This window comes from Rhamphochromis sp. 'chilingali' (genome assembly GCF_963969265.1).
Source record: "Rhamphochromis sp. 'chilingali' genome assembly, chromosome: 11".
Lineage (NCBI taxonomy): Eukaryota > Metazoa > Chordata > Actinopteri > Cichliformes > Cichlidae > Rhamphochromis > Rhamphochromis sp. 'chilingali'.
In genome coordinates this window covers 21047282-21072855 of record NC_137938.1, presented here as the reverse complement: position 1 = coordinate 21072855, position 25574 = coordinate 21047282, and the positions used below count along the sequence as shown (strand labels likewise).

The 25574-nt window shown below is 36.7% G+C and overlaps 1 protein-coding gene across 1 annotated transcript in view; it reads left to right on the top strand.

Annotated features, from left to right (window-relative positions):
- LOC308405306 (DENN domain-containing protein 3-like) overlaps positions 1-25574 on the top strand; it is a 37054-nt gene that overhangs the window by 7258 nt on the left and 4222 nt on the right. Inside the window, exons 12-23 of the mRNA XM_080895845.1 lie at positions 702-857; positions 954-1050; positions 1172-1275; positions 1595-1782; positions 1915-2074; positions 2258-2453; positions 2540-2708; positions 3681-3967; positions 4056-4226; positions 4846-4975; positions 5126-5233; positions 5540-5679. Of these exons, the coding sequence (XP_080751971.1) occupies positions 702-857; positions 954-1050; positions 1172-1275; positions 1595-1782; positions 1915-2074; positions 2258-2453; positions 2540-2708; positions 3681-3967; positions 4056-4226; positions 4846-4975; positions 5126-5233; positions 5540-5679 (1906 nt within the window). The remainder of the gene's footprint in view (positions 1-701; positions 858-953; positions 1051-1171; positions 1276-1594; positions 1783-1914; positions 2075-2257; positions 2454-2539; positions 2709-3680; positions 3968-4055; positions 4227-4845; positions 4976-5125; positions 5234-5539; positions 5680-25574) is intronic.

The window sequence follows — 25574 nt, the reverse complement described above, 5'->3', positions numbered from 1 at the left end:
ATTAATCTGCATTATGGTCAAACATTTCCTCTTTGGTAATTTGTCCAAAGGACACTGTGCCAGAAACCTTGTGGAGACTGTGCTGCCTTGTTTTTCTAAATAGAAAAAGAGTCTTTATATTGAAACCTCTGTTCAGTCTTTTTCTAATTTTGCTGTCATGAACTTTAACATCTAACCTGAGTTTGAGATGCAGCGCTTGAGTTATTGGCACTTTCTTTGAGCACTGCTCATGTGACAATGGGGTGAATTTGCTGGGATGTCAACTCCTGAGAAGATTGGCAACTGTCTTGAAAGTTTTTCACTTATAAATAATCTTTCTTCCTGTAGGATGATGGACTTTAAATTGTTTGGAAATTGCTTTAAACCCTTCTGTGACTGATGGGTAGTAGCAGGCGCTTCTTTAAGATCATTGCTGTAGCCTTTCCTTTAGCATTTTAATAACATACAGCTGAGTACTCCAGACCTGCAAACTGCCAAAACATCTGCTTTTATAGAGATGCTCATATTTGTTAATGATCTTGGAAGTGCATTAGATTAGCAGCAACTGGCTGCTACTTAAGAAGTAAGGGTGTACTTAGTTTTTCACACACTGCTTCTGCATTCTGGATTAGGTAAATAAGTAGCAACATGGTGTAGACCTTGATAAGAACCTGATGAGGGTTTGAGGGCGTACTTTCACTTAACTTGAATTTATTTTGCAGGTGTAAGTTATTACGAATACATTTAGACTTGGATCAGTGCCACCATGCAAGTTGCACTGACATCAGTGAACAGCGGGCACAGAGGCGAACATGGCAACGCAGCCTTAACAACGACATCCAGAGGATTGCACTGGAATTAATTGTCAACATTTTCAGGTTCTGAATTTACTAATCAGTCCACTATTGGTGGGATGCTTCTTTTAGATATGTGTTAATATTTTGCTGATGTGTGTGTGTGTGTGTGTGTAACAGGGATGTGAGCAGTCATCTGAATTATGAACATCGAGTGTTTCACAGTGAAGAGTTCCTGAAAACCAGAGAGCCAGCTGAGCAACTTTTTTATAAGAAGGTAAAGGCTGACTCGGTGCGGCTTTGCTTAGAAGGGCGACAGATCAGCCGGCATCTTTCAACAGACACTGATGCTGGAGAGGTTACGCATAATTAAAAGAACTGACAGGACTGTGTTGCAGGTGCTGGAGACGCATATCTTCCATTCATTTCTCAAGGATCGTCTCAACAGGAAAATGGATAGCTTTGCACGAATGGAGCTCAGCACTCGTTCTGAGATGCAAAAGTATGTCCATTTTTTTAACCTAATGAGCTCGAGGTAACTGATAATATTAAAAGAGGCACAAATCTGGTGGTCAAACCGCTCTTGGAAAAACTCAGAAGCACCACAACCTTCATCAAGTTAGGATCTGTTACAGGGATGTCGCGTTTGGCTGTATCAGCTTTACTTACATGTACCTGTTAAGCCGGAAAGTAAAAATATATTCAGATATAAAGTTATGATGGATATGCTTATGTTGGCATATGACAACTACGCTGCTGGTAAATGTTCAGGTGAACACTTTTTCTGCAGCACTCTTTTGTCTCTATCCTCCATCCTTTAGGATGAAGGCCATGGTTGAAGCCCCACACAGACCCACCATGCAGCAGATTCAAGCCAGGAGAAAGGGCTCCATCACAGAGACGAGGCTGAGTAAGAGACTGGGCATGAGTCTCCCTAACTTGAGAGAAGATAAGATTATCGGCTTCCAAAGAAACACACCGCTCTCCAAGATCCTCCTATCTGACCCCGGTGAGACCCCAGGGGTTAATACCCAGTTAGATATAATACTTGATTGACTGATTTAATGAAGGAAACACTGTCAAGACAAAGAAAATCTGTCTAATCTGCCTTCCTCCCCTTTGTGTTTTTTGTCTCTACCAGCACCAAGCACAACTCCAAAACCTATAAAGGTGTTCAAGCTTCCAGACTTCCCAGCATCTCTGTCCTTCCACTCTGTCCAAAGTTATTACATTGAGCTCATCCAGCAGCTTGGAAAAGCCATTTTCTCTGTCCAAAGTGAGAACCCTGCCATGCTGGCCAGGTATTCTCTTGTTATTCTTTATACGCACCTATATATTATATTATATACACCTATATCTATATTTATGTGCTTCCCGCTGCTTAGAATCAGCTTTCCCTGCGCTTTATTCTTTTATAAAGCTTTTCAGTGCTGTTGCTGACACCAGTGACCTGAGACATGAATAAAATAAGTTTTCTCCTGCAGATACTACTACTTGCGTGGTTTAATCAACACACTGTGTTCGCGGCGACTGGACGCACTGAGCGACTTCCAAAACCTCAATAAGACCGACACTGCAATTTTTCCCACTAGCTTGGTCACATGGCTCGTAGACTCGCTGCAAAGAGATGAGAGACAACAAGCTCAAAGGCGGCCTGAACTCAAGAGACTCATCCTCAAGGTTGGTTCACGCACGTTTTCATCGTGGTTGAAGTTCTGCACCTGCTGGTGATGAAGCAGTGATGTTGTCTTTTTTTTCTGCCTTAGGTTAAGACAGACAATGAGAAGCCGCTGGTGGAGCCTGATGACCATGTAAAGAAGTTTCAGCTTCCCTGTAAGCCTCTGTATCAGGAGGAGTTTATGCGATGCGTTCAAGAGTGTAGGATTGTTAGAGATGTGGCGACCATACAGCGTTTATTTGATGCTCTCACTGACAGTAAGTCAAACAGAAAAGCTGTCTTCTGCTTTTTGAAGCTTTCTCTTATGAGCTGTGTGTAACCTCAAGATCCCTCAGAATTAAAACTGTTACGTGTGTATTTGTAATCAGGAGTGCAAGCCAAGGGAACTCACTAAAATGCTGCGGTGCACAATTGGCTTGTGAATGTCCAAGACATTTTTCAAGTCATTTTATTAGATGACCTGATAAGATGGACACAGAAGTTACTTACACTAATTATTTTCTCCATTAACGCTCCAGAGTTGCCATTATGATTAACTTAAGCAGCTATCAGATGATCTAGTATAATCCTTTATCTATAGATTACAGCTTAACGAAGAAATTATAATTTCTGATTTGCATATCTGTCTCAGATTGAGTCTTTCAGGCCATAGTTTGGGTTTGTACAACCAAGACTAATAGTTTAAGATCATTCTCTTTACTCTTATCAACTGCTGAAATTAAAAACTGTACGCTAATGCATATAAAAAGAAACTCTGTGAACAAACCAAAGCTTCCCATTTATCAGTTTTTTAACTGCTTAGTGATTTCAGGGTTGTGGGCAGCTGGATGCTGGGCAAGAAGCAATGCTAGCAAAACCCAGGGGGCTAGCAAACAACAACAACAAAAACAACAAAATAGCTAAAAGGGCAGTAAATATTGGCCTTTAATTCACTCTGTGGTGGAAGAACATGACTCCAAATGCTAACTGTTTCAGTGCTGAGTGTGAAAATTTATTGCTCATGGTGTAGTATTATGCCGGTCGTCTTTAGAACAGCTGTTTTCAGCTGTGCACCAAAGCAGTGGACCTTAGCATGGGTATGTTTTTGGTCTGCCTCATTTATCCACAGCTCTTGGTAAAGCTGTGGATAAATGGACAAAGGAAAAACCACTGACATTTTGGTTTGGATCACTTTAAGATTGTAAGATTGGGTGTCTTTGTCTTCTATATCTCTGTCTGTTTGCATCTAGTTGCGTATGCACACCCCTCTGTCCGAGGTCAGCCAAAGCAGGTGGACCCTGAACTTTTCAGAGTCTTCTACACATTCTGGAAAGAGATGGAAGCTGAAGCACAAGATGTCAACCTGCCCTCTGATGTCATTGACCGACTTGACAATAATGAGTGTGTCTACAAGTTGTCCTCCTGTGTCAAGACTTCCCACGGCGTTGGTAAAATCGCCATGACGCAGAAACGGCTGTTTTTGCTCACTGAAGGACGGCCCGGTTTCTTGGAAATCACAAAGTTCAGAGATATACAGGTCAAGTAGCATCTTTAAGACTATTTTTGATAATTGTGCCTTGTGTGTTCTCATTCTCGTCTGTTAATAAATAAACAATCTCTTACAGGAGGTAAAAATTACCTCAGTTCCCTTTCTGCTCGTTCGTATTCCATCCCTTCGTATCCAGACATCCCGCAGGCCTGAAGTGTTTGAGGCCAACCTAAAAACAGAGACTGAGCTTTGGAACCTCGTGATCAAAGAGATGTGGGCTGGACGCAAGATGGCAGATCAACACAAGGTGCAGAAAACTCAAATGATCTTAAAACAGTTTAACAGATGTGATTTTATTAGACGTACCTTCCCAGTCCACATCTATGTAATGCTGAGGATCGAGGATTTACTGTCCTTCAAGTTGTCAGCCGTAGACGTTTGGCTGCTGCTTGCATGCTGCGTCTAAATTATACTTTTTACCTGTCAGCCATAAAAGGCTGATGGGGTATTGTCATCACCATGCCTGGCGAGTGGGCAGGCGATGTGGACACCCAAGTTTGTTAGTTTGATAACTCAAGAACAAAGTGGGGTAGGACTTTGAATTTGATTCCACACCTGTATCTACTAAAAATCTCTCATGAGTTTGAATCTCAGTGACGCTGACCTCAAACTTTTCTAAAAATCTTGTAACAACTCAAGAAATAGGTCGCCTAACATTTTAAAATTTATACCATAGGTGTATCTACTAGGAGGCTGATGGGTACCACTGGTCACCAGTATTTTTATAGCTTTTGCTGCAGTGTTACTGATTTAGCTACTCTGTTGGTTTGCCATAACTTTTCTGTTCTTAAGTACAACCTGCCTTACCCCTTCTTTTAATCCTTTTGTTATTATTTTAGGTTTTTAATCTCACTTTGTGTCTCTAGGACCCTCAGTACATGACTCAGGCTCTGACCAACGTTCTGCTAATAGATGCTGTCACAGGCTGCCTGCAGAATCAGAGATCCATCACTGCTGCTTCAAAGCTGGCTTACTTTGATAAAATCAGACAAGAAGGTCTGGGCTCAGAGTTTGTTGTTTTGTTTTGTTTTTGACTGTTTCTGTCAAATCGTGTAATTTTGATAAAAGAAAAAATAAATAAATATAGAAGAGTATGTTCAGTATATGCTGTTTATATTTGTTTATCGTGTTCTTGTTTCTGGCCAGTGCCTATGATAGTGCCTAAAACTACCTCAGAGACTCTCAAACACAAGATCAACCCATCATTGGACCTGGCTGAGCCACAGACCGTACATGTGCTGCTTTACACTCCAGGTATCATTGAAATGAGGGGGAGGCTACTTACCTTTACAACAGAATATCACTAAACCTATTTATATTTTGTCAATATCAACATTGGTTATCCATACACACTATTTTGAAGAGGATCTGATATTTGTACAACTATATAAAACAGCTATTACCACGTGATATAGTTATGTAAAAAAACTATGTATGGAAAATGTGAAATAAGCGTTAATTAATGAATTTAAAATCAGTGTTAACTGACTGCTGTTATCCTTTTTTTTATGTATTTAGAACACTTTTTCTTATTTTTTGCACGTTTCTTTCTCATTTCAGGTCAGCTGACTGGTACTGGCAAAGTGGGTGATATGAACCCAAAGCTGTGGGTGGCTCTCAGTGGGGGTAAGGTGGTTGTATTTGATGCGGCGAGTTGGTCAATGCTGCAGGACTGTATCCAGCTTGGACAGTCGCAGCTGGTGAGAGGAAGCGTGCTTTTACTATTTGAGCTATGAGCTATTTAATGTATCTCTCCACTGATTTTGTCCATGAAAATGAAACATGCTTATAGATCTCAAACAACATGTGTATAAAGTGTCATGGCTGTTTGACTTAGTTATTCGTATACTGAAAATGCAATAAGTTTTTGCATTGCTAGATTGTTACAGTACTCAGTGATTCAAACTTTAGACCATCTTGCAATATTATCGCACAAGCTGCCAGTTTTTAGACCACAGGTGTAGCCAGAAATATCATGCTGAGTTACAAATACATGGCAAGTGTAAAGCTGGGTCATGTCTGTCCCTTCTGCTGAGAGGGGGTCTGGGACATTTCCACATTAGTTTCACTTTTCAGACCCAGAGGCTACATCCAATTGTTTATCCACAGTCTATGTTTACCACACCATGCAGAGGATGTGAAGGGACACAGGAAGCGTGGTCGATGGACACATTTGTTTTGGTCGAGGGCTTTCGTGCAACATTCAGTTGTTTTCAGTATTGTTGTTCTCTGTGTTGTTCTCTGTATTTATTATTCAAAAAGAGCAGGTTTATAGTAGGGCTGCCATGATTTGTCGACTAGTCACGATTACGTCGACTATCAAAATCGTCGACGACTGATTTAATAGTCGACGTGTCGTTTGAAGCTTTGTAAGATCGCAAAAGACGCAGGAATAATAGCAGGATTTAAGAGTGTAATAACGGACTGAAACAGAAGATGGCAGCACAGCATGTACAAGGATGCCAGCTGCCGTTAAACCCCGAAGAAGAAGAAGCAGCTGTGTCCCAGAATTCATAGCGCGGCCCAGCTTAGTTTCCAACAATGGCGGTAGCTAGTTAGTTTTAATATTACTCTTATTATTCTTTCTGGGTCACAAAATAAATGTTTAACATATTTTCAGGCGAGAATGTAGCTGTGTAAACCTCAAATATCTGCTCAGTTTATCAGGACACCACATATTTTCAAAAGCGCTCCGACGTTTTCGGAGACGTCTGTTACCCACTAGCTCGATAGCTAGCCGGGGGCTAGGTCACTAGCGCTGTGAGAACACCGGACTCCCAGCAAATTGTTTTCAAACCCACCGCCGTCTTTCGCGACTCAGGTTAAATATATATGAGTCACTTAGATAAATTAAAAATGTTATTGTTTGGCTTTTTTTTAGTATTTTATTTGTTCCTGAGTAAATCGGTTTGGCTGAGATTAAAGTTATAGTTTTTACACAGCTGAATAAACGTCAAGCAGACAGCTGATTATCAGAAGTGTGAGATGCTGGAGAATATACTCCGGTGTCCTGTTATATTTTAGATAGCAAGGAGTTTATTAAACTTTACCGAAACAATCTGCAAATTTCATTAAAACTGAATAAACTATCATCTTGTCTTTATTTTTAGTTAGCACCTTAAAAGCTTAAAGCTGTAAGCTAATGATAGTTATATAAGAGCAGATGCTGCTGGTGCAATAAGCTGTAGTTTTACGTCCAGTGGATGATGATCTGATTAGTCGACTAATCGCATAAATAATCGGTGACTAGTCGACTATCAAAATAATCGTTTGTGGCAGCCCTAGTTTAAAGTAATAGAAGTAAAACAGATACCAATATTTCAACATTGTATTGCCTTTGTGTTCTAAGATATAGTGATTTTCATTAAGCTACATTAAGCTACATACATCAAGTTCCCATCACATTTTTACTTTTATCTATTATTATTTAAGATTCTAATTTAAATTCATACTTAATTTGAACATTTGTTTCTTCTCTAATTGTGTGGATGCTTTAAGCATCCACACTATTGAGTTCCTGTTTCTCTTTATTCTTTATTATTGTGTGGATGCTTTAAGCATCCACACTATTGAGTTCCTGTTTCTCTTTATTCTTTATTATTGTGTGGATGCTTTAAGCATCCACACTATTGAGTTCCTGTTTCTCTTTATTCTTTATTATTATTATTATTATTCTAGTTGCTTCCGTACACTTTTTGGCACTTAACTACTTCCACAATTTTCAGCCGATTTTCACCGTTCAAATTTTAAACTATTCTGCTATTTCTGCTAATTTACGCTACGATTTTTGCTATTTTTAACTATTATACTTTTTAAAATATTAAGCTTTTTTCCTTTAATTTGTCCCATTGAAATGAATGGGAAACTTCTGCAATTCTGCTAAAATTTGCTTGTTTTTGAAACTTAACTACTTCCTCATATTTTCACCTAGAACAACCATTCAAACTTTAAAATGTTCACAAATTATTGGGCTATTCAGGTATGATTCAGCTTTTTCAAATGTTTTACTGTTTTACTTTTATGCCTCTTAAAGTTTTGAGTTGCAAAATTGTGATTTTTCACAAAATACATGCGTTGTTATGGTTGCTATGCTCTTGGCTTCCAGTGTGCCACTGAAGGTTTTGCAATTTTCACTTCATGTCCGAACAACTTCTTGCTACTTGCTCAATTTTCACTCAACTTCCACAAATTATACATCAAAACGTAGGTATTTTTGCTGGCTTTCAGAAAATGTCACTATCATTGTTGTGGGATTTATAGAATTTTTGCAAATCTCCTCAGACCAACACAAGGTCTCAAAACTCTCCATATAAAGTCAATGGAGAGCTTGTTCAAAATCATCGCTGGATTTCTGTAATGAGAGGCATATTCGAATCGTCATATCTCCTTAACGAAGCGACTTTAAGACATGAGGCTTGTCCCCGAATATTTTCAGACACCCCTGACGCTCACAATTCAAGAATTTCTTTCTCACCTATTACCGTTCTGAAATGAGTTGGACTTGTTTGAGGGTAGGAAATTCGTCCTTCGCTCAGATTTCTTCAGATTTAAAACTCTGGAAATGAACCACTTTTTTCTCTCGTCATAATTTTTTTTTGGATTTCCACAGAGACCTGAAAATTTCCATGACTGTTCACCAAAGCCTGCTGTCTCTTACGGTGAAAGAATGATATCGATACTCCAAATAGATTTCGAGTTACAAAGCGTTGTTTGAGGGCAAGTCAAGGCAGTTTTTGCTTCGCTCTACTCAGTTATGGTGCATTAGAAGTCAAATATCTTTAATAATTCATATTTTAATGATAAATTGTAAACACTGGAAGATTCCCCCATCTCTTCTGAACAAAACGGTGTAAGAATGACCGCTCTAGCCCCTACGGTTTGGGAATTATGGTCATTTGTTTGAGGGGAGTCCTCACTATGAGAAATAGGCTGCAATAATCCTGTGCCTCTCTGTGCTGCGTGTGTAAAAAGAGGCACATGTTTTGGCGGGAAAAAGTACACAGGCTCTCTGATTGGTGGATTCAAATTCAGCAGCTCCCAGGCTGACCTAGAAACTTACTTCTCTCTCCCTGTGCATTTTTTTGCTGATTTTTTCATTTAACAAGTATATTTGAGGGACCCTCAGCATGTTCAGCATTTTTTCAGCTGTCCATTTTGCTTTTCCAATTTTTCTGTTTAACTTATTACTATTGTGCTAAATCATACTGTTTCTGCTATTTTATAAGATTTGTGCCTAATATAGTATTTCTGCTAAATTACAGTATTTCTGCTTTTTATACTATTTGTGCTAAAACATAGTATTTCTACTAAATGTAGTATTTATGCTTAATCATACTATTTCTGCTTTTTATGGGATTTGTGCCTAATATAGTATTTCTGCTTTTTATAGGATTTTTGCTCAAACATAATATTTCTACTAAATGTAGTGTTTATGCTTAATCATCCTATTTCTGCTTTTTATAGGATTTGTGCTTAATATAGTATTTCTGCTAAATTATAGTATTTCTGCTTTTTATAGTATTTGTGCTAAAACATAGTATTTCTACTAAATGTAGTATTTATGCTTAATCATAGTATTTCTATATATTTCTATATATTTCTGCCAGGTCCCCAGGCAGCCAATCCTCTGTGAGGACTTAGACATTCAAATTTTCAAATCAGGGCCTGCACGGTTTCCCAGCCAATCATATATGTGTCCTGAGGCATTCAAATTTGCATATTGGGGCCTTCGTGGCTTCTAAGCCAGCCAATCATATCTGAGGGCTGAGGAATTCAAATCCACAAATCAGGGCCTGCACAGCTTCCCAGCCAGCCAATCATGTATGTGGGCTCCAGGTATTCAAATTTGCATATTGGGGAATTCGTGGCTTCTAAGTCAACAAGTCATCCATGTCATATATCTCTAAAAATTCATATTTTAATGATAAATTGTCAACACTTGAAGATTCCCCCATCTCTTCTGAACAAAACGGTGTAAGAATGACCGCTCTAGCCCCTATGGTTAGGAAATTATGGTCATTTGTTTGAGGGGAATCCTCACTATGTGAAATAAACTGAAAGAAGCAGGTCTATGTCTCTGTGCTGCGTGTGTAAAAAGATGCACCTGTTTTGGCGGGAAAACGTAAACAGCCTCTCTGATTGGTGGATTCAAATTCAGCAGCTCCCAGGCTGACCTAGAAACTTAGTCCTCTCTCCCTGTGTGTGTGTGTGTGTGTGTGTGTTTAGTGGGAGAGAGAGGACCCTGCCCTTATTTGGCAGCATGTCATTGTAGGATTTAAATTGAATATAGTTAGACTGGTTGACTGGATTAGAGCCTGTGTTTGTGTGTCCCTCTGTGCATTTGTGTTTCAATAAGTTATTACTATTCTGCTAAATCATAGTATTTCTGGTACTTTTCGGTACTTGTGCTAAATACAGTATTTCTGCTAAATCATACTATTTCTGCTTTTCAAAGGATTTATGCCTAATATAGTATTTCTGCTAAATTATAGTATTTCTGCTTTTTATAGTATTTGTGCCTAACATAGTATTTCTGCCAAATTATAGTATTTCTGCTTTTTATACTATTTGTTCTAAATTATAGTATTTCTGCTTTTTATAGGATTTGTGCTTAATATAGTATTTCTGCTAAATTATAGTTTTTCTTCTTTTTATAGTATTTGTGCTAAAACATAGTATTTCTACTAAATGTAGTATTTATGCTTAATAATAGTATTTCTATATATTTCTGCCAGGTCCCCAGGCAGCCAATCCTCTGTGAGGACTGAGACATTCAAATTTTCAAATCAGGGCCTGCACAGTTTCCCAGCCAATCAAATAAGTGTCCTGAGGCATTCAAATTTGCATATTGGGGCCTTCGTGGCTTCTAAGCCAGCCAATCATATCTGAGGGCTGAGGAATTCAAATCCACAAATCAGGGCCTGCACGGCTTCCCAGCCAGCCAATCACATATGTGGTCTCAGGCATTCAAATTTGCATATTGGGGAATTCGTGGCTTCTAAGTCAACAAGTCATCCATGTCATATATCTCTAAAAATTCATATTTTAATATTAAATTGTCAACACTTGAAGATTCCCCCATCTCTTCTGAACAAAACGGTGTAAGAATGACCGTTCTAGCCCCTACGGTTAGGAAATTACGGTCATTTGTTTGAGGGGAGTCGTCACTATGAGAAATAGACTGCAAAAATCCTGTGTCTCTCTGTGCTGCTGCGTGTGTAAACAGATGCACCTGTTTTGGTGGGGAAAAGTGCACAGCCTCTCTGATTGGTGGATTCAAATTCACCAGCTCCCAGGCTGACCTAGAAACTTACTTCTCTCTCCCTGTGTGTGTGTGTGTGTGTGTGTGTGTGTGTGTGTGTGTGTGTGTGTGTGTGTGACAGAGAGAGAGAGAGAGAGAAAGCCTTTTAATGGGATGATCCCATTGTAAGATTCAAATTCAATATATTTAGACTGGTTGACTGAATTGGATCTTGTGTGTGTGTATCTCTGTGCATGTGTGTTTCCTCATGTGTACATATTTGTAATTGTGTGGCAGTCATAAATTTTTTTGCAGATTTTTGTCATTTAACAAGTATATTTGAGGGAACCTCAGCATGTTCAGCATTTTTTCAGCTGTCCATTTTGCTTTTCCAATTTTTCTGTTTAACTTATTACTATTGTGCTAAATCACACTATTTCTGCTATTTTATAAGATTTGTGCTTAATATACTATTTCTGCTTTTATAGGATTTGTGCTTAATATAGTATTTCTGCTTTTTATAAGATTTGTGCTTAATATAGTATTTCTGCTAAATGTAGTATTTATGCTTAATCATACTATTTCTGCTTTTCATAGGATTTGTGCTTAATATAGTATTTCTGCTAAATTTAGTATTTCTGATTAATTATAGTCTTTCTACTAAATCATAGTACAGTATTTCTGCTTTTTATGGGATTTGTGCTAAAACAAAGTATTTCTACTAAATGTAGTATTTATGCTTAATCATACCATTTCTGCTTTTTATAGGATTTGTGCTTAATATAGTATTTCTGCTAAATTATAGTATTTCTGCCAAATTATAATATTTGTGCTAAAACATAGTCTTAATTTAAAATTACAATATTCATAGTTCATCACAGTGTCTCTGGTAAATCACAATATTTCTGCTCTGTTGTACTATTTTTCTAAATCATAGTGTTTCTGTAATGTTTAAGTATTTTTGGCTAAATATATTCTTTCTGTTATCTTATACTATTTCTCCTAAATTCTTGTATTTTTGAGAAGTTGTCATGTTTCTGGTAAGTTACAATATTTCTGCTAAATTCTGCTATGCTATTGTATTTCTGCCAAGTATTATGTTTCCTCTAAGATATTGCAGTTCTGCTAAGTTATTCCATTTTAGCAAACTTCTTTTGCTTCTGCAAAGTTTTTACAATTTCTGCAACTTTTCAGCTTTTTCAGCTACTTTTTGCATACAGCTTCAGCTTTAAGCATCCACACTGCATTTTCGCAGGAAATGCAAATTTTTCTAGTTATTATTCTAGTTGCTTCCGTACACTTTTTGGCACTTAACTACTTCCACAATTTTCAGCCGATTTTCACCGTTCAAATTTTAAACTATTCTGCTATTTCTGCTAATTTACGCTACGATTTTTGCTATTTTTAACTATTATACTTTTTAAAATATTCCACTTTTTTCCTTTAATTTGTCCCATTGAAATGAATGGGAAACTTCTGCAATTCTGCTAAAATTTGCTTGTTTTTGAAACTTAACTACTTCCTCATATTTTCACCTAGAACAACCATTCAAACTTTAAAATGTTCATAAATTATTGGGCTATTCAGGTATGATTCAGCTTTTTGAAATCTTTTACTGTTTTACTTTTATGCCTCTTAAAGTTTTGAGTTGCAAAATTGTGATTTTTCACAAAATACATGCGTTGTTATGGTTGCTATGCTCTTGGCTTCCAGTGTGTCACTGAAGGTTTTGCAATTTTCACTTCATGTCCGAACAACTTCTTGCTACTTGCTCAATTTTCACTCAACTTCCACAAATTATACATCAAAACGTAGGTATTTTTGCTGGCTTTCAGAAAATGTCACTATCATTGTTGTGGGATTTATAGAATTTTTGCAAATCTCCTCAGACCAACACAAGGTCTCAAAACTCTCCATATAAAGTCAATGGAGAGCTTGTTCAAAATCATCGCTGGATTTCTGTAATGAGAGGCATATTCGAATCGTCATATCTCCTTAACGAAGCGACTTTAAGACATGAGGCTTGTCCCCGAATATCTTCAGACACCCCTGACGCTCACAATTCAAGAATTTCTTTCTCACCTATTACCGTTCTGAAATGAGTTGGACTTGTTTGAGGGTAGGAAATTCGTCCTTCGCTCAGATTTCTTCAGATTTAAAACTCTGGAAATGAACCACTTTTTTCTCTCGTCATAACTTTTTTTTGGATTTCCACAGAGACCTGAAAATTTCCATGACTGTTCACCAAAGCCTGCTGTCTCTTACGGTGAAAGAATGATATCGATACTCCAAATAGATTTCGAGTTACAAAGCGTTGTTTGAGGGCAAGTCAAGGCAGTTTTTGCTTCGCTCTACTCAGTTATGGTGCATTAGAAGTCAAATAGCTTTAATAATTCATATTTTAATGATAAATTGTAAACACTGGAAGATTCCCCCATCTCTTCTGAACAAAACGGTGTAAGAATGACCGCTCTAGCCCCTACGGTTTGGAAATTATGGTCATTTGTTTGAGGGGAGTCCTCACTATGAGAAATAGGCTGCAATAATCCTGTGCCTCTCTGTGCTGCGTGTGTAAAAAGAGGCACATGTTTTGGCGGGAAAAAGTACACAGGCTCTCTGATTGGTGGATTCAAATTCAGCAGCTCCCAGGCTGACCTAGAAACTTACTTCTCTCTCCCTGTGCATTTTTTTGCTGATTTTTTCATTTAACAAGTATATTTGAGGGACCCTCAGCATGTTCAGCATTTTTTCAGCTGTCCATTTTGCTTTTCCAATTTTTCTGTTTAACTTATTACTATTGTGCTAAATCATACTGTTTCTGCTATTTTATAAGATTTGTGCTTAATATAGTATTTCTGCTTTTAATAGGATTTGTGCTTAATATAGTATTTCTGCTTTTTATAGAATTTGTGCTTAATATAGTATTTCTGCTTTTTATAGAATTTGTGCTTAATATAGTATTTCTGCTAAATTATAGTATTTCTGCTTTTTATAGTATTTGTGCTAAAACATAGTATTTCTACTAAATGTAGTATTTATGCTTAATCATAGTATTTCTATATATTTCTGCCTGGTCCCCAGGCAGCCAATCCTCTGTGAGGACTTAGACATTCAAATTTTCAAATCAGGGCCTGCACGGTTTCCCAGCCAATCATATATGTGTCCTGAGGCATTCAAATTTGCATATTGGGGCCTTCATGGCTTCTAAGCCAGCCAATCATATCTGAGGGCTGAGGAATTCAAATCCACAAATCAGGGCCTGCACGGCTTCCCAGCCAGCCAATCATATATGTGGCCTCAGGCATTCAAATTTGCATATTGGGGAATTCGTGGCTTCTAAGTCAACAAGTCATCCATGTTGTATATCTCTAAAAATTCACATTTTAATGATAAATTGTTAACACTGGAAGATTCCCCCATCTCTTCTGAACAAAACGGCTTAAGAATGACCGTTCTAGCCCCTACGGTTAGGAAATTATGGTCATTTGTTTGAGGGGAGTCGTCACTATGAGAAATAGACTGCAAAAATCCTGTGCCTCTCTGTGCTGCGTGTGTAAAAAGATGCACCTGTTTTGGCAGGAAAACGTAAACAGCCACTCTGATTGGTGGATTTCAATTCGGCAGCTCTCTCCCTCTGTGTGTGTGTGTGTGTGTGTGTGTGTGTGTGTGTGTGTGTGTGTGTGTGTGTGTGTGTGTGTGTGTGTGTGTGTGTGTGTGTGTGTGTTTAGTGGGAGAGAGAGGACCCTGCCCTTATTTGGCAGCATGTCATTGTAGGATTTAAATTGAATATAGTTAGACTGGTTGACTGGATTAGAGCCTGTGTTTGTGTGTCCCTCTGTGCATTTCTGTTTCAATATGCCTCCATATTTGTAATTTTGTAAGTTATTACTATTCTACTAAATCATAGTATTTCTGGTACTTTTCGGCACTTGTGCTAAATACAGTATTTCTGCTAAATCATACTATTTCTGCTTTTCATAAGATTTGTGCATAATATAGTATTTCTGCTAAATTATAGTATTTATTCTTTTTATAAGATTTGTGCCTAACATAGTATTTCTGCTAAATTATAGTATTTCTGCTTTTTATACTATTTGTGCCTAATATAGTATTTCTGCTTTTTATAGGATTTGTGCCTAATATAGTATTTCTGCTTTTTATAGGATTTGTACCTAATATAGTATTTCTGCTTTTTATACTATTTGTGCCTAATATAGTATTTATGCTTAATCATAGTATTTCTATATATATATCTGCCAGGTCCCCAGGCAGCCAATCCTCTCTGAGGACTGAGACATTCAAATTTTCAAATCAGGGCCTGCACGGCTTCCCAGCCAATCATATATGTGTCCTGAGGCATTCAAATTTGCATATTGGGGCCTTCATGGCTTCTAAGCCAGCCAATCATATCAGGGCTGAGGAATTCAAATCCACAAATCAGGGCCTGCATGGCTTCCCAGCCAGCCAATCATATATGTGGCCTCAGCCATTCAAATTTGCATATTGGGGAATTCGTGGCTTCTAAGTCAATAAGTCATCCATGTCATATATCTCTAAAAATTCATATTTGAATGATAAATTGTCAACACTTGAAGATTCCCCAATCACTTCTGAACAAAACGGTGTAAGAATGACCGCTCTAGCCCCTACAGTTAGGAAATTATGGTCATTTGTTTGAGGGGAGTCCTCACTATGAGAAATAGACTGCAATAATCCTGTGCCTCTCTGTGCTGCGTGTGTAAAAAGATGCACCTGTTTTGGCGGGAAAACGTAAACAGCCACTCTGATTGGTGGATTTAAATTCGGCAGCTCTCTCCCTCTGTGTGTGTGTGTGTGTGTGTGTGTGTGTGTGTGTGTGTGTGTTTAGTGGGAGAGAGAGGACCCTGCCCTTATTTGGCAGCATGTCATTGTAGGATTTAAATTGAATATAGTTAGACTGGTTGACTGAATTGGATCTTGTGTGTGTGTCTCTCTGTGCATGTGTTTCCTCATGTGTACATATTTGTAATTGTGTGGCTGTCATAAATTTTTTTTCAGATTTTTGTCATTTAACAAGTATATTTGAGGGACCCTCAGCATGTTCAGCATTTTTTCAGCTGTCCATTTTGCTTTTCCAATTTTTCTGTTTAACTTATTACTATTGTGCTAAATCATACTATTTCTGCTATTTTATAAGATTTGTGCTTAATATACTATTTCTGCTTTTATAGGATTTGTGCTTAATATAGTATTTCTGCTTTTTATAAGATTTGTGCTTAATATAGTATTTCTGCTAAATGTAGTATTTATGCTTAATCATATTATTTCTGCTTTTCATAGTATTTGTGCTTAATATAGTATTTCTGCTAAATTTAGTATTTCTGATTAATTATAGTTTTTCTACTAAATCATAGTACAGTATTTCTGCTTTTTATGGGATTTGTGCTAAAACAAAGTATTTCTACTAAATGTAGTATTTATGCTTAATCATACCATTTCTGCTTTTTATAGGATTTGTGCTTAATATAGTATTTCTGCTAAATTATAGTATTTCTGCCAAATTATAATATTTGTGCTAAAACATAGTCTTAATTTAAAATTACAATATTCATAGTTCATCACAGTGTCTCTGGTAAATCACAATATTTCTGCTCTGTTGTACTATTTTTCTAAATCATAGTGTTTCTGTAATGTTTAAGTATTTTTGGCTAAATATATTCTTTCTGTTATCTTATACTATTTCTCCTAAATTCTTGTATTTTTGAGAAGTTATCATGTTTCTGGTAAGTTACAATATTTCTGCTAAATTCTGCTATGCTATTGTATCTCTGCCAAGTATTATGTTTCCTCTAAGATATTGCAGTTCTGCTAAGTTATTCCATTTTAGCAAACTTCTTTTGCTTCTGCAAAGTTTTTACAATTTCTGCAACTTTTCAGCTTTTTCAGCTACTTTTTGCATACAGCTTCAGCTTTAAGCATCCACACTGCATTTTCGCAGGAAATGCAAATTTTTCTAGTTATTGTGTGGATGCTTTAAGCATCCACACTATTGAGTTCCTGTTTCTCTTTATTCTTTATTATTATTATTCTAGTTGCTTCCGTACACTTTTTGGCACTTAACTACTTCCACAATTTTCAGCCGATTTTCACCGTTCAAATTTTAAACTATTCTGCTATTTCTGCTAATTTACGCTACGATTTTTGCTATTTTTAACTATTATACTTTTTAAAATATTCCACTTTTTTCCTTTAATTTGTCCCATTGAAATGAATGGGAAACTTCTGCAATTCTGCTAAAATTTGCTTGTTTTTGAAACTTAACTACTTCCTCATATTTTCACCTAGAACAACCATTCAAACTTTAAAATGTTCATAAATTATTGGGCTATTCAGGTATGATTCAGCTTTTTGAAATCTTTTACTGTTTTACTTTTATGCCTCTTAAAGTTTTGAGTTGCAAAATTGTGATTTTTCACAAAATACATGCGTTGTTATGGTTGCTATGCTCTTGGCTTCCAGTGTGTCACTGAAGGTTTTGCAATTTTCACTTCATGTCCGAACAACTTCTTGCTACTTGCTCAATTTTCACTCAACTTCCACAAATTATACATCAAAACGTAGGTATTTTTGCTGGCTTTCAGAAAATGTCACTATCATTGTTGTGGGATTTATAGAATTTTTGCAAATCTCCTCAGACCAACACAAGGTCTCAAAACTCTCCATATAAAGTCAATGGAGAGCTTGTTCAAAATCATCGCTGGATTTCTGTAATGAGAGGCATATTCGAATCGTCATATCTCCTTAACGAAGCGACTTTAAGACATGAGGCTTGTCCCCGAATATCTTCAGACACCCCTGACGCTCACAATTCAAGAATTTCTTTCTCACCTATTACCGTTCTGAAATGAGTTGGACTTGTTTGAGGGTAGGAAATTCGTCCTTCGCTCAGATTTCTTCAGATTTAAAACTGTGGAAATGAACCACTTTTTTCTCTCGTCATAACTTTTTTTTGGATTTCCACAGAGACCTGAAAATTTCCATGACTGTTCACCAAAGCCTGCTGTCTCTTACGGTGAAAGAATGATATCGATACTCCAAATAGATTTCGAGTTACAAAGCGTTGTTTGAGGGCAAGTCAAGGCAGTTTTTGCTTCGCTCTACTCAGTTATGGTGCATTAGAAGTCAAATATCTTTAATAATTCATATTTTAATGATAAATTGTAAACACTGGAAGATTCCCCCATCTCTTCTGAACAAAACGGTGTAAGAATGACCGCTCTAGCCCCTACGGTTTGGAAATTATGGTCATTTGTTTGAGGGGAGTCCTCACTATGAGAAATAGGCTGCAATAATCCTGTGCCTCTCTGTGCTGCGTGTGTAAAAAGAGGCACATGTTTTGGCGGGAAAAAGTACACAGGCTCTCTGATTGGTGGATTCAAATTCAGCAGCTCCCAGGCTGACCTAGAAACTTACTTCTCTCTCCCTGTGCATTTTTTTGCTGATTTTTTCATTTAACAAGTATATTTGAGGGACCCTCAGCATGTTCAGCATTTTTTCAGCTGTCCATTTTGCTTTTCCAATTTTTCTGTTTAACTTATTACTATTGTGCTAAATCATACTGTTTCTGCTATTTTATAAGATTTGTGCTTAATATAGTATTTCTGCTTTTAATAGGATTTGTGCTTAATATAGTATTTCTGCTTTTTATAGAATTTGTGCTTAATATAGTATTTCTGCTTTTTATAGAATTTGTGCTTAATATAGTATTTCTGCTAAATTATAGTATTTCTGCTTTTTATAGTATTTGTGCTAAAACATAGTATTTCTACTAAATGTAGTATTTATGCTTAATCATAGTATTTCTATATATTTCTGCCTGGTCCCCAGGCAGCCAATCCTATGTGAGGACTTAGACATTCAAATTTTCAAATCAGGGCCTGCACGGTTTCCCAGCCAATCATATATGTGTCCTGAGGCATTCAAATTTGCATATTGGGGCCTTCATGGCTTCTAAGCCAGCCAATCATATCTGAGGGCTGAGGAATTCAAATCCACAAATCAGGGCCTGCACGGCTTCCCAGCCAGCCAATCATATATGTGGCCTCAGGCATTCAAATTTGCATATTGGGGAATTCGTGGCTTCTAAGTCAACAAGTCATCCATGTTGTATATCTCTAAAAATTCACATTTTAATGATAAATTGTTAACACTGGAAGATTCCCCCATCTCTTCTGAACAAAACGGCTTAAGAATGACCGTTCTAGCCCCTACGGTTAGGAAATTATGGTCATTTGTTTGAGGGGAGTCGTCACTATGAGAAATAGACTGCAAAAATCCTGTGCCTCTCTGTGCTGCGTGTGTAAAAAGATGCACCTGTTTTGGCAGGAAAACGTAAACAGCCACTCTGATTGGTGGATTTAAATTCGGCAGCTCTCTCCCTCTGTGTCTGTCTGTGTGTGTGTGTGTGTGTGTGTGTGTGTGTGTGTGTGTTTAGTGGGAGAGAGAGGACCCTGCCCTTATTTGGCAGCATGTCATTGTAGGATTTAAATTGAATATAGTTAGACTGGTTGACTGGATTAGAGCCTGTGTTTGTGTGTCCCTCTGTGCATTTCTGTTTCAATATGCCTCCATATTTGTAATTTTGTAAGTTATTACTATTCTACTAAATCATAGTATTTCTGGTACTTTTCGGCACTTGTGCTAAATACAGTATTTCTGCTAAATCATACTATTTCTGCTTTTCATAAGATTTGTGCATAATATAGTATTTCTGCTAAATTATAGTATTTATTCTTTTTATAAGATTTGTGCCTAACATAGTATTTCTGCTAAATTATAGTATTTCTGCTTTTTATACTATTTGTGCCTAATATAGTATTTCTGCTTTTTATAGGATTTGTGCCTAATATAGTATTTCTGCTTTTTATAGGATTTGTATCTAATATAGTATTTCTGCTTTTTATACTATTTGTGCCTAATATAGTATTTCTGCTAAATTATAGTATTTCTGCCAAATTATAATATTTGTGCTAAAACATAGTCTTAATTTAAAATTACAATATTCATAGTTCATCACAGTGTCTCTGGTAAATCACAATATTTCTGCTCTGTTGTACTATTTTTCTAAATCATAGTGTTTCTGTAATGTTTAAGTATTTTTGGCTAAATATATTCTTTCTGTTATCTTATACTATTTCTCCTAAATTCTTGTATTTTTGAGAAGTTATCATGTTTCTGGTAAGTTACAATATTTCTGCTAAATTCTGCTATGCTATTGTATTTCTGCCAAGTATTATGTTTCCTCTAAGATATTGCAGTTCTGCTAAGTTATTCCATTTTAGCAAACTTCTTTTGCTTCTGCAAAGTTTTTACAATTTCTGCAACTTTTCAGCTTTTTCAGCTACTTTTTGCATACAGCTTCAGCTTTAAGCATCCACACTGCATTTTCGCAGGAAATGCAAATTTTTCTAGTTATTATTATTATTCTAGTTGCTTCCGTACACTTTTTGGCACTTAACTACTTCCACAATTTTCAGCCGATTTTCACCGTTCAAATTTTAAACTATTCTGCTATTTCTGCTAATTTACGCTATGATTTTTGCTATTTTTAACTATTATACTTTTTAAAATATTAAGCTTTTTTCCTTTAATTTGTCCCATTGAAATGAATGGGAAACTTCTGCAATTCTGCTAAAATTTGCTTGTTTTTGAAACTTAACTACTTCCTCATATTTTCACCTAGAACAACCATTCAAACTTTAAACTGTTCACAAATTATTGGGCTATTCAGGTATGATTCAGCTTTTTCAAATGTTTTACTGTTTTACTTTTATGCCTCTTAAAGTTTTGAGTTGCAAAATTGTGATTTTTCACAAAATACATGCGTTGTTATGGTTGCTATGCTCTTGGCTTCCAGTGTGTCACTGAAGGTTTTGCAATTTTCACTTCATGTCCGAACAACTTCTTGCTACTTGCTCAATTTTCACTCAACTTCCACAAATTATACATCAAAACGTAGGTATTTTTGCTGGCTTTCAGAAAATGTCACTATCATTGTTGTGGGATTTATAGAATTTTCGCAAATCTCCTCAGACCAACACAAGGTCTCAAAACTCTCCATATAAAGTCAATGGAGAGCTTGTTCAAAATCATCGCTGGATTTCTGTAATGAGAGGCATATTCGAATCGTCATATCTCCTTAACGAAGCGACTTTAAGACATGAGGCTTGTCCCCGAATATCTTCAGACACCCCTGACGCTCACAATTCAAGAATTTCTTTCTCACCTATTACCGTTCTGAAATGAGTTGGACTTGTTTGAGGGTAGGAAATTCGTCCTTCGCTCAGATTTCTTCAGATTTAAAACTCTGGAAATGAACCACTTTTTTCTCTCGTCATAATTTTTTTTTGGATTTCCACAGAGACCTGAAAATTTCCATGACTGTTCACCAAAGCCTGCTGTCTCTTACGGTGAAAGAATGATATCGATACTCCAAATAGATTTCGAGTTACAAAGCGTTGTTTGAGGGCAAGTCAAGGCAGTTTTTGCTTCGCTCTACTCAGTTATGGTGCATTAGAAGTCAAATATCTTTAATAATTCATATTTTAATGATAAATTGTAAACACTGGAAGATTCCCCCATCTCTTCTGAACAAAACGGTGTAAGAATGACCGCTCTAGCCCCTACGGTTTGGGAATTATGGTCATTTGTTTGAGGGGAGTCCTCACTATGAGAAATAGGCTGCAATAATCCTGTGCCTCTCTGTGCTGCGTGTGTAAAAAGAGGCACATGTTTTGGCGGGAAAAAGTACACAGGCTCTCTGATTGGTGGATTCAAATTCAGCAGCTCCCAGGCTGACCTAGAAACTTACTTCTCTCTCCCTGTGCATTTTTTTGCTGATTTTTTCATTTAACAAGTATATTTGAGGGACCCTCAGCATGTTCAGCATTTTTTCAGCTGTCCATTTTGCTTTTCCAATTTTTCTGTTTAACTGATTACTATTGTGCTAAATCATACTGTTTCTGCTATTTTATAAGATTTGTGCCTAATATAGTATTTCTGCTTTTTATACTATTTGTGCTAAAACATAGTATTTCTACTAAATGTAGTATTTATGCTTAATCATACTATTTCTGCTTTTTATGGGATTTGTGCCTAATATAGTATTTCTGCTTTTTATAGGATTTTTGCTCAAACATAATATTTCTACTAAATGTAGTGTTTATGCTTAATGATCCTATTTCTGCTTTTTATAGGATTTGTGCTTAATATAGTATTTCTGCTAAATTATAGTATTTCTGCTTTTTATAGTATTTGTGCTAAAACATAGTATTTCTACTAAATGTAGTATTTATGCTTAATCATAGTATTTCTATATATTTCTATATATTTCTGCCAGGTCCCCAGGCAGCCAATCCTCTGTGAGGACTTAGACATTCAAATTTTCAAATCAGGGCCTGCACGGTTTCCCAGCCAATCATATATGTGTCCTGAGGCATTCAAATTTGCATATTGGGGCCTTCATGGCTTCTAAGCCAGCCAATCATATCTGAGGGCTGAGGAATTCAAATCCACAAATCAGGGCCTGCACAGCTTCCCAGCCAGCCAATCATGTATGTGGGCTCCAGGTATTCAAATTTGCATATTGGGGGAATTCGTGGCTTCTAAGTCAACAAGTCATCCATGTCATATATCTCTAAAAATTCATATTTTAATGATAAATTGTCAACACTTGAAGATTCCCCCATCTCTTCTGAACAAAACGGTGTAAGAATGACCGCTCTAGCCCCTATGGTTAGGAAATTATGGTCATTTGTTTGAGGGGAATCCTCACTATGTGAAATAAACTGAAAGAAGCAGGTCTATGTCTCTGTGCTGCGTGTGTAAAAAGATGCACCTGTTTTGGCGGGAAAACGTAAACAGCCTCTCTGATTGGTGGATTCAAATTCAGCAGCTCCCAGGCTGACCTAGAAACTTAGTCCTCTCTCCCTGTGTGTGTGTGTGTGTGTGTGTGTGTGTGTGTGTGTGTGTGTGTGTGTGTGTGTGTGTGTGTGTGTGTTTAGTGGGAGAGAGAGGACCCTGCCCTTATTTGGCAGCATGTCATTGTAGGATTTAAATTGAACATAGTTAGACTGGTTGACTGGATTAGAGCCTGTGTTTGTGTGTCCCTCTGTGCATTTGTGTTTCAATAAGTTATTACTATTCTGCTAAATCATAGTATTTCTGGTACTTTTCGGTACTTGTGCTAAATACAGTATTTCTGCTAAATCATACTATTTCTGCTTTTCATAGGATTTATGCCTAATATAGTATTTCTGCTAAATTATAGTATTTCTGCTTTTTATAGGATTTGTGCCTAACATAGTATTTCTGCTAAATTATAGTATTTCTGCTTTTTATACTATTTGTTCTAAATTATAGTATTTCTGCTTTTTATAGGATTTGTGCTTAATATAGTATTTCTGCTAAATTATAGTTTTTCTTCTTTTTATAGTATTTGTGCTAAAACATAGTATTTCTACTAAATGTAGTATTTATGCTTAATAATAGTATTTCTATATATTTCTGCCAGGTCCCCAGGCAGCCAATCCTCTGTGAGGACTGAGACATTCAAATTTTCAAATCAGGGCCTGCACAGTTTCCCAGCCAATCAAATAAGTGTCCTGAGGCATTCAAATTTGCATATTGGGGCCTTCGTGGCTTCTAAGCCAGCCAATCATATCTGAGGGCTGAGGAATTCAAATCCACAAATCAGGGCCTGCACGGCTTCCCAGCCAGCCAATCACATATGTGGTCTCAGGCATTCAAATTTGCATATTGGGGAATTCGTGGCTTCTAAGTCAACAAGTCATCCATGTCATATATCTCTAAAAATTCATATTTTAATATTAAATTGTCAACACTTGAAGATTCCCCCATCTCTTCTGAACAAAACGGTGTAAGAATGACCGTTCTAGCCCCTACGGTTAGGAAATTACGGTCATTTGTTTGAGGGGAGTCGTCACTATGAGAAATAGACTGCAAAAATCCTGTGTCTCTCTGTGCTGCTGCGTGTGTAAACAGATGCACCTGTTTTGGTGGGGAAAAGTGCACAGCCTCTCTGATTGGTGGATTCAAATTCACCAGCTCCCAGGCTGACCTAGAAACTTACTTCTCTCTCCCTCTGTGTGTGTGTGTGTGTGTGTGTGTGTGTGTGTGTGTGTGTGTGTGTGTGTGTGTGTGTGTGTTTGTGTGTGTGTGTGACAGAGAGAGAGAGAGAGAGAGAAAGCCTTTTAATGGGATGATCCCATTGTAAGATTCAAATTCAATATATTTAGACTGGTTGACTGAATTGGATCTTGTGTGTGTGTCTCTCTGTGCATGTGTGTTTCCTCATGTGTACATATTTGTAATTGTGTGGCAGTCATAAATTTTTTTGCTGATTTTTGTCATTTAACAAGTATATTTGAGGGAACCTCAGCATGTTCAGCATTTTTTCAGCTGTCCATTTTGCTTTTCCAATTTTTCTGTTTAACTTATTACTATTTTGCTAAATCACACTATTTCTGCTATTTTATAAGATTTGTGCTTAATATACTATTTCTGCTTTTATAGGATTTGTGCTTAATATAGTATTTCTGCTTTTTATAAGATTTGTGCTTAATATAGTATTTCTGCTAAATTTAGTATTTCTGATTAATTATAGTTTTTCTACTAAATCATAGTACAGTATTTCTGCTTTTTATGGGATTTGTGCTAAAACAAAGTATTTCTACTAAATGTAGTATTTATGCTTAATCATATTATTTCTGCTTTTCATAGGATTTGTGCTTAATATAGTATTTCTGCTAAATTATAGTATTTCTGCCAAATTATAATATTTGTGCTAAAACATAGTCTCAATTTAAAATTACAATATTCATAGTTCATCACAGTGTCTCTGGTAAATCACAGTATTTCTGCTCTGTTGTACTATTTTTCTAAATCATAGTGTTTCTGTAATGTTTAAGTATTTTTGGCTAAATATATTCTTTCTGTTATCTTATACTATTTCTCCTAAATTCTTGTATGTTTGAGAAGTTATCATGTTTCTGGTAAGTTACAATATTTCTGCTAAATTCTGCTATGCTATTGTATTTCTGCCAAGTATTATGTTTCCTCTAAGATATTGCAGTTCTGCTAAGTTATTCCATTTTAGCAAACTTCTTTTGCTTCTGCAAAGTTTTTACAATTTCTGCAACTTTTCAGCTTTTTCAGCTACTTTTTGCATACAGCTTCAGCTTTAAGCATCCACACTGCATTTTCGCAGGAAATGCAAATTTTTCTAGTTTCTTATTAGTTTTTACCTTTAGACATATGTAGTGTATTTGATTGAGCTACATACTCATCTTCTTATTT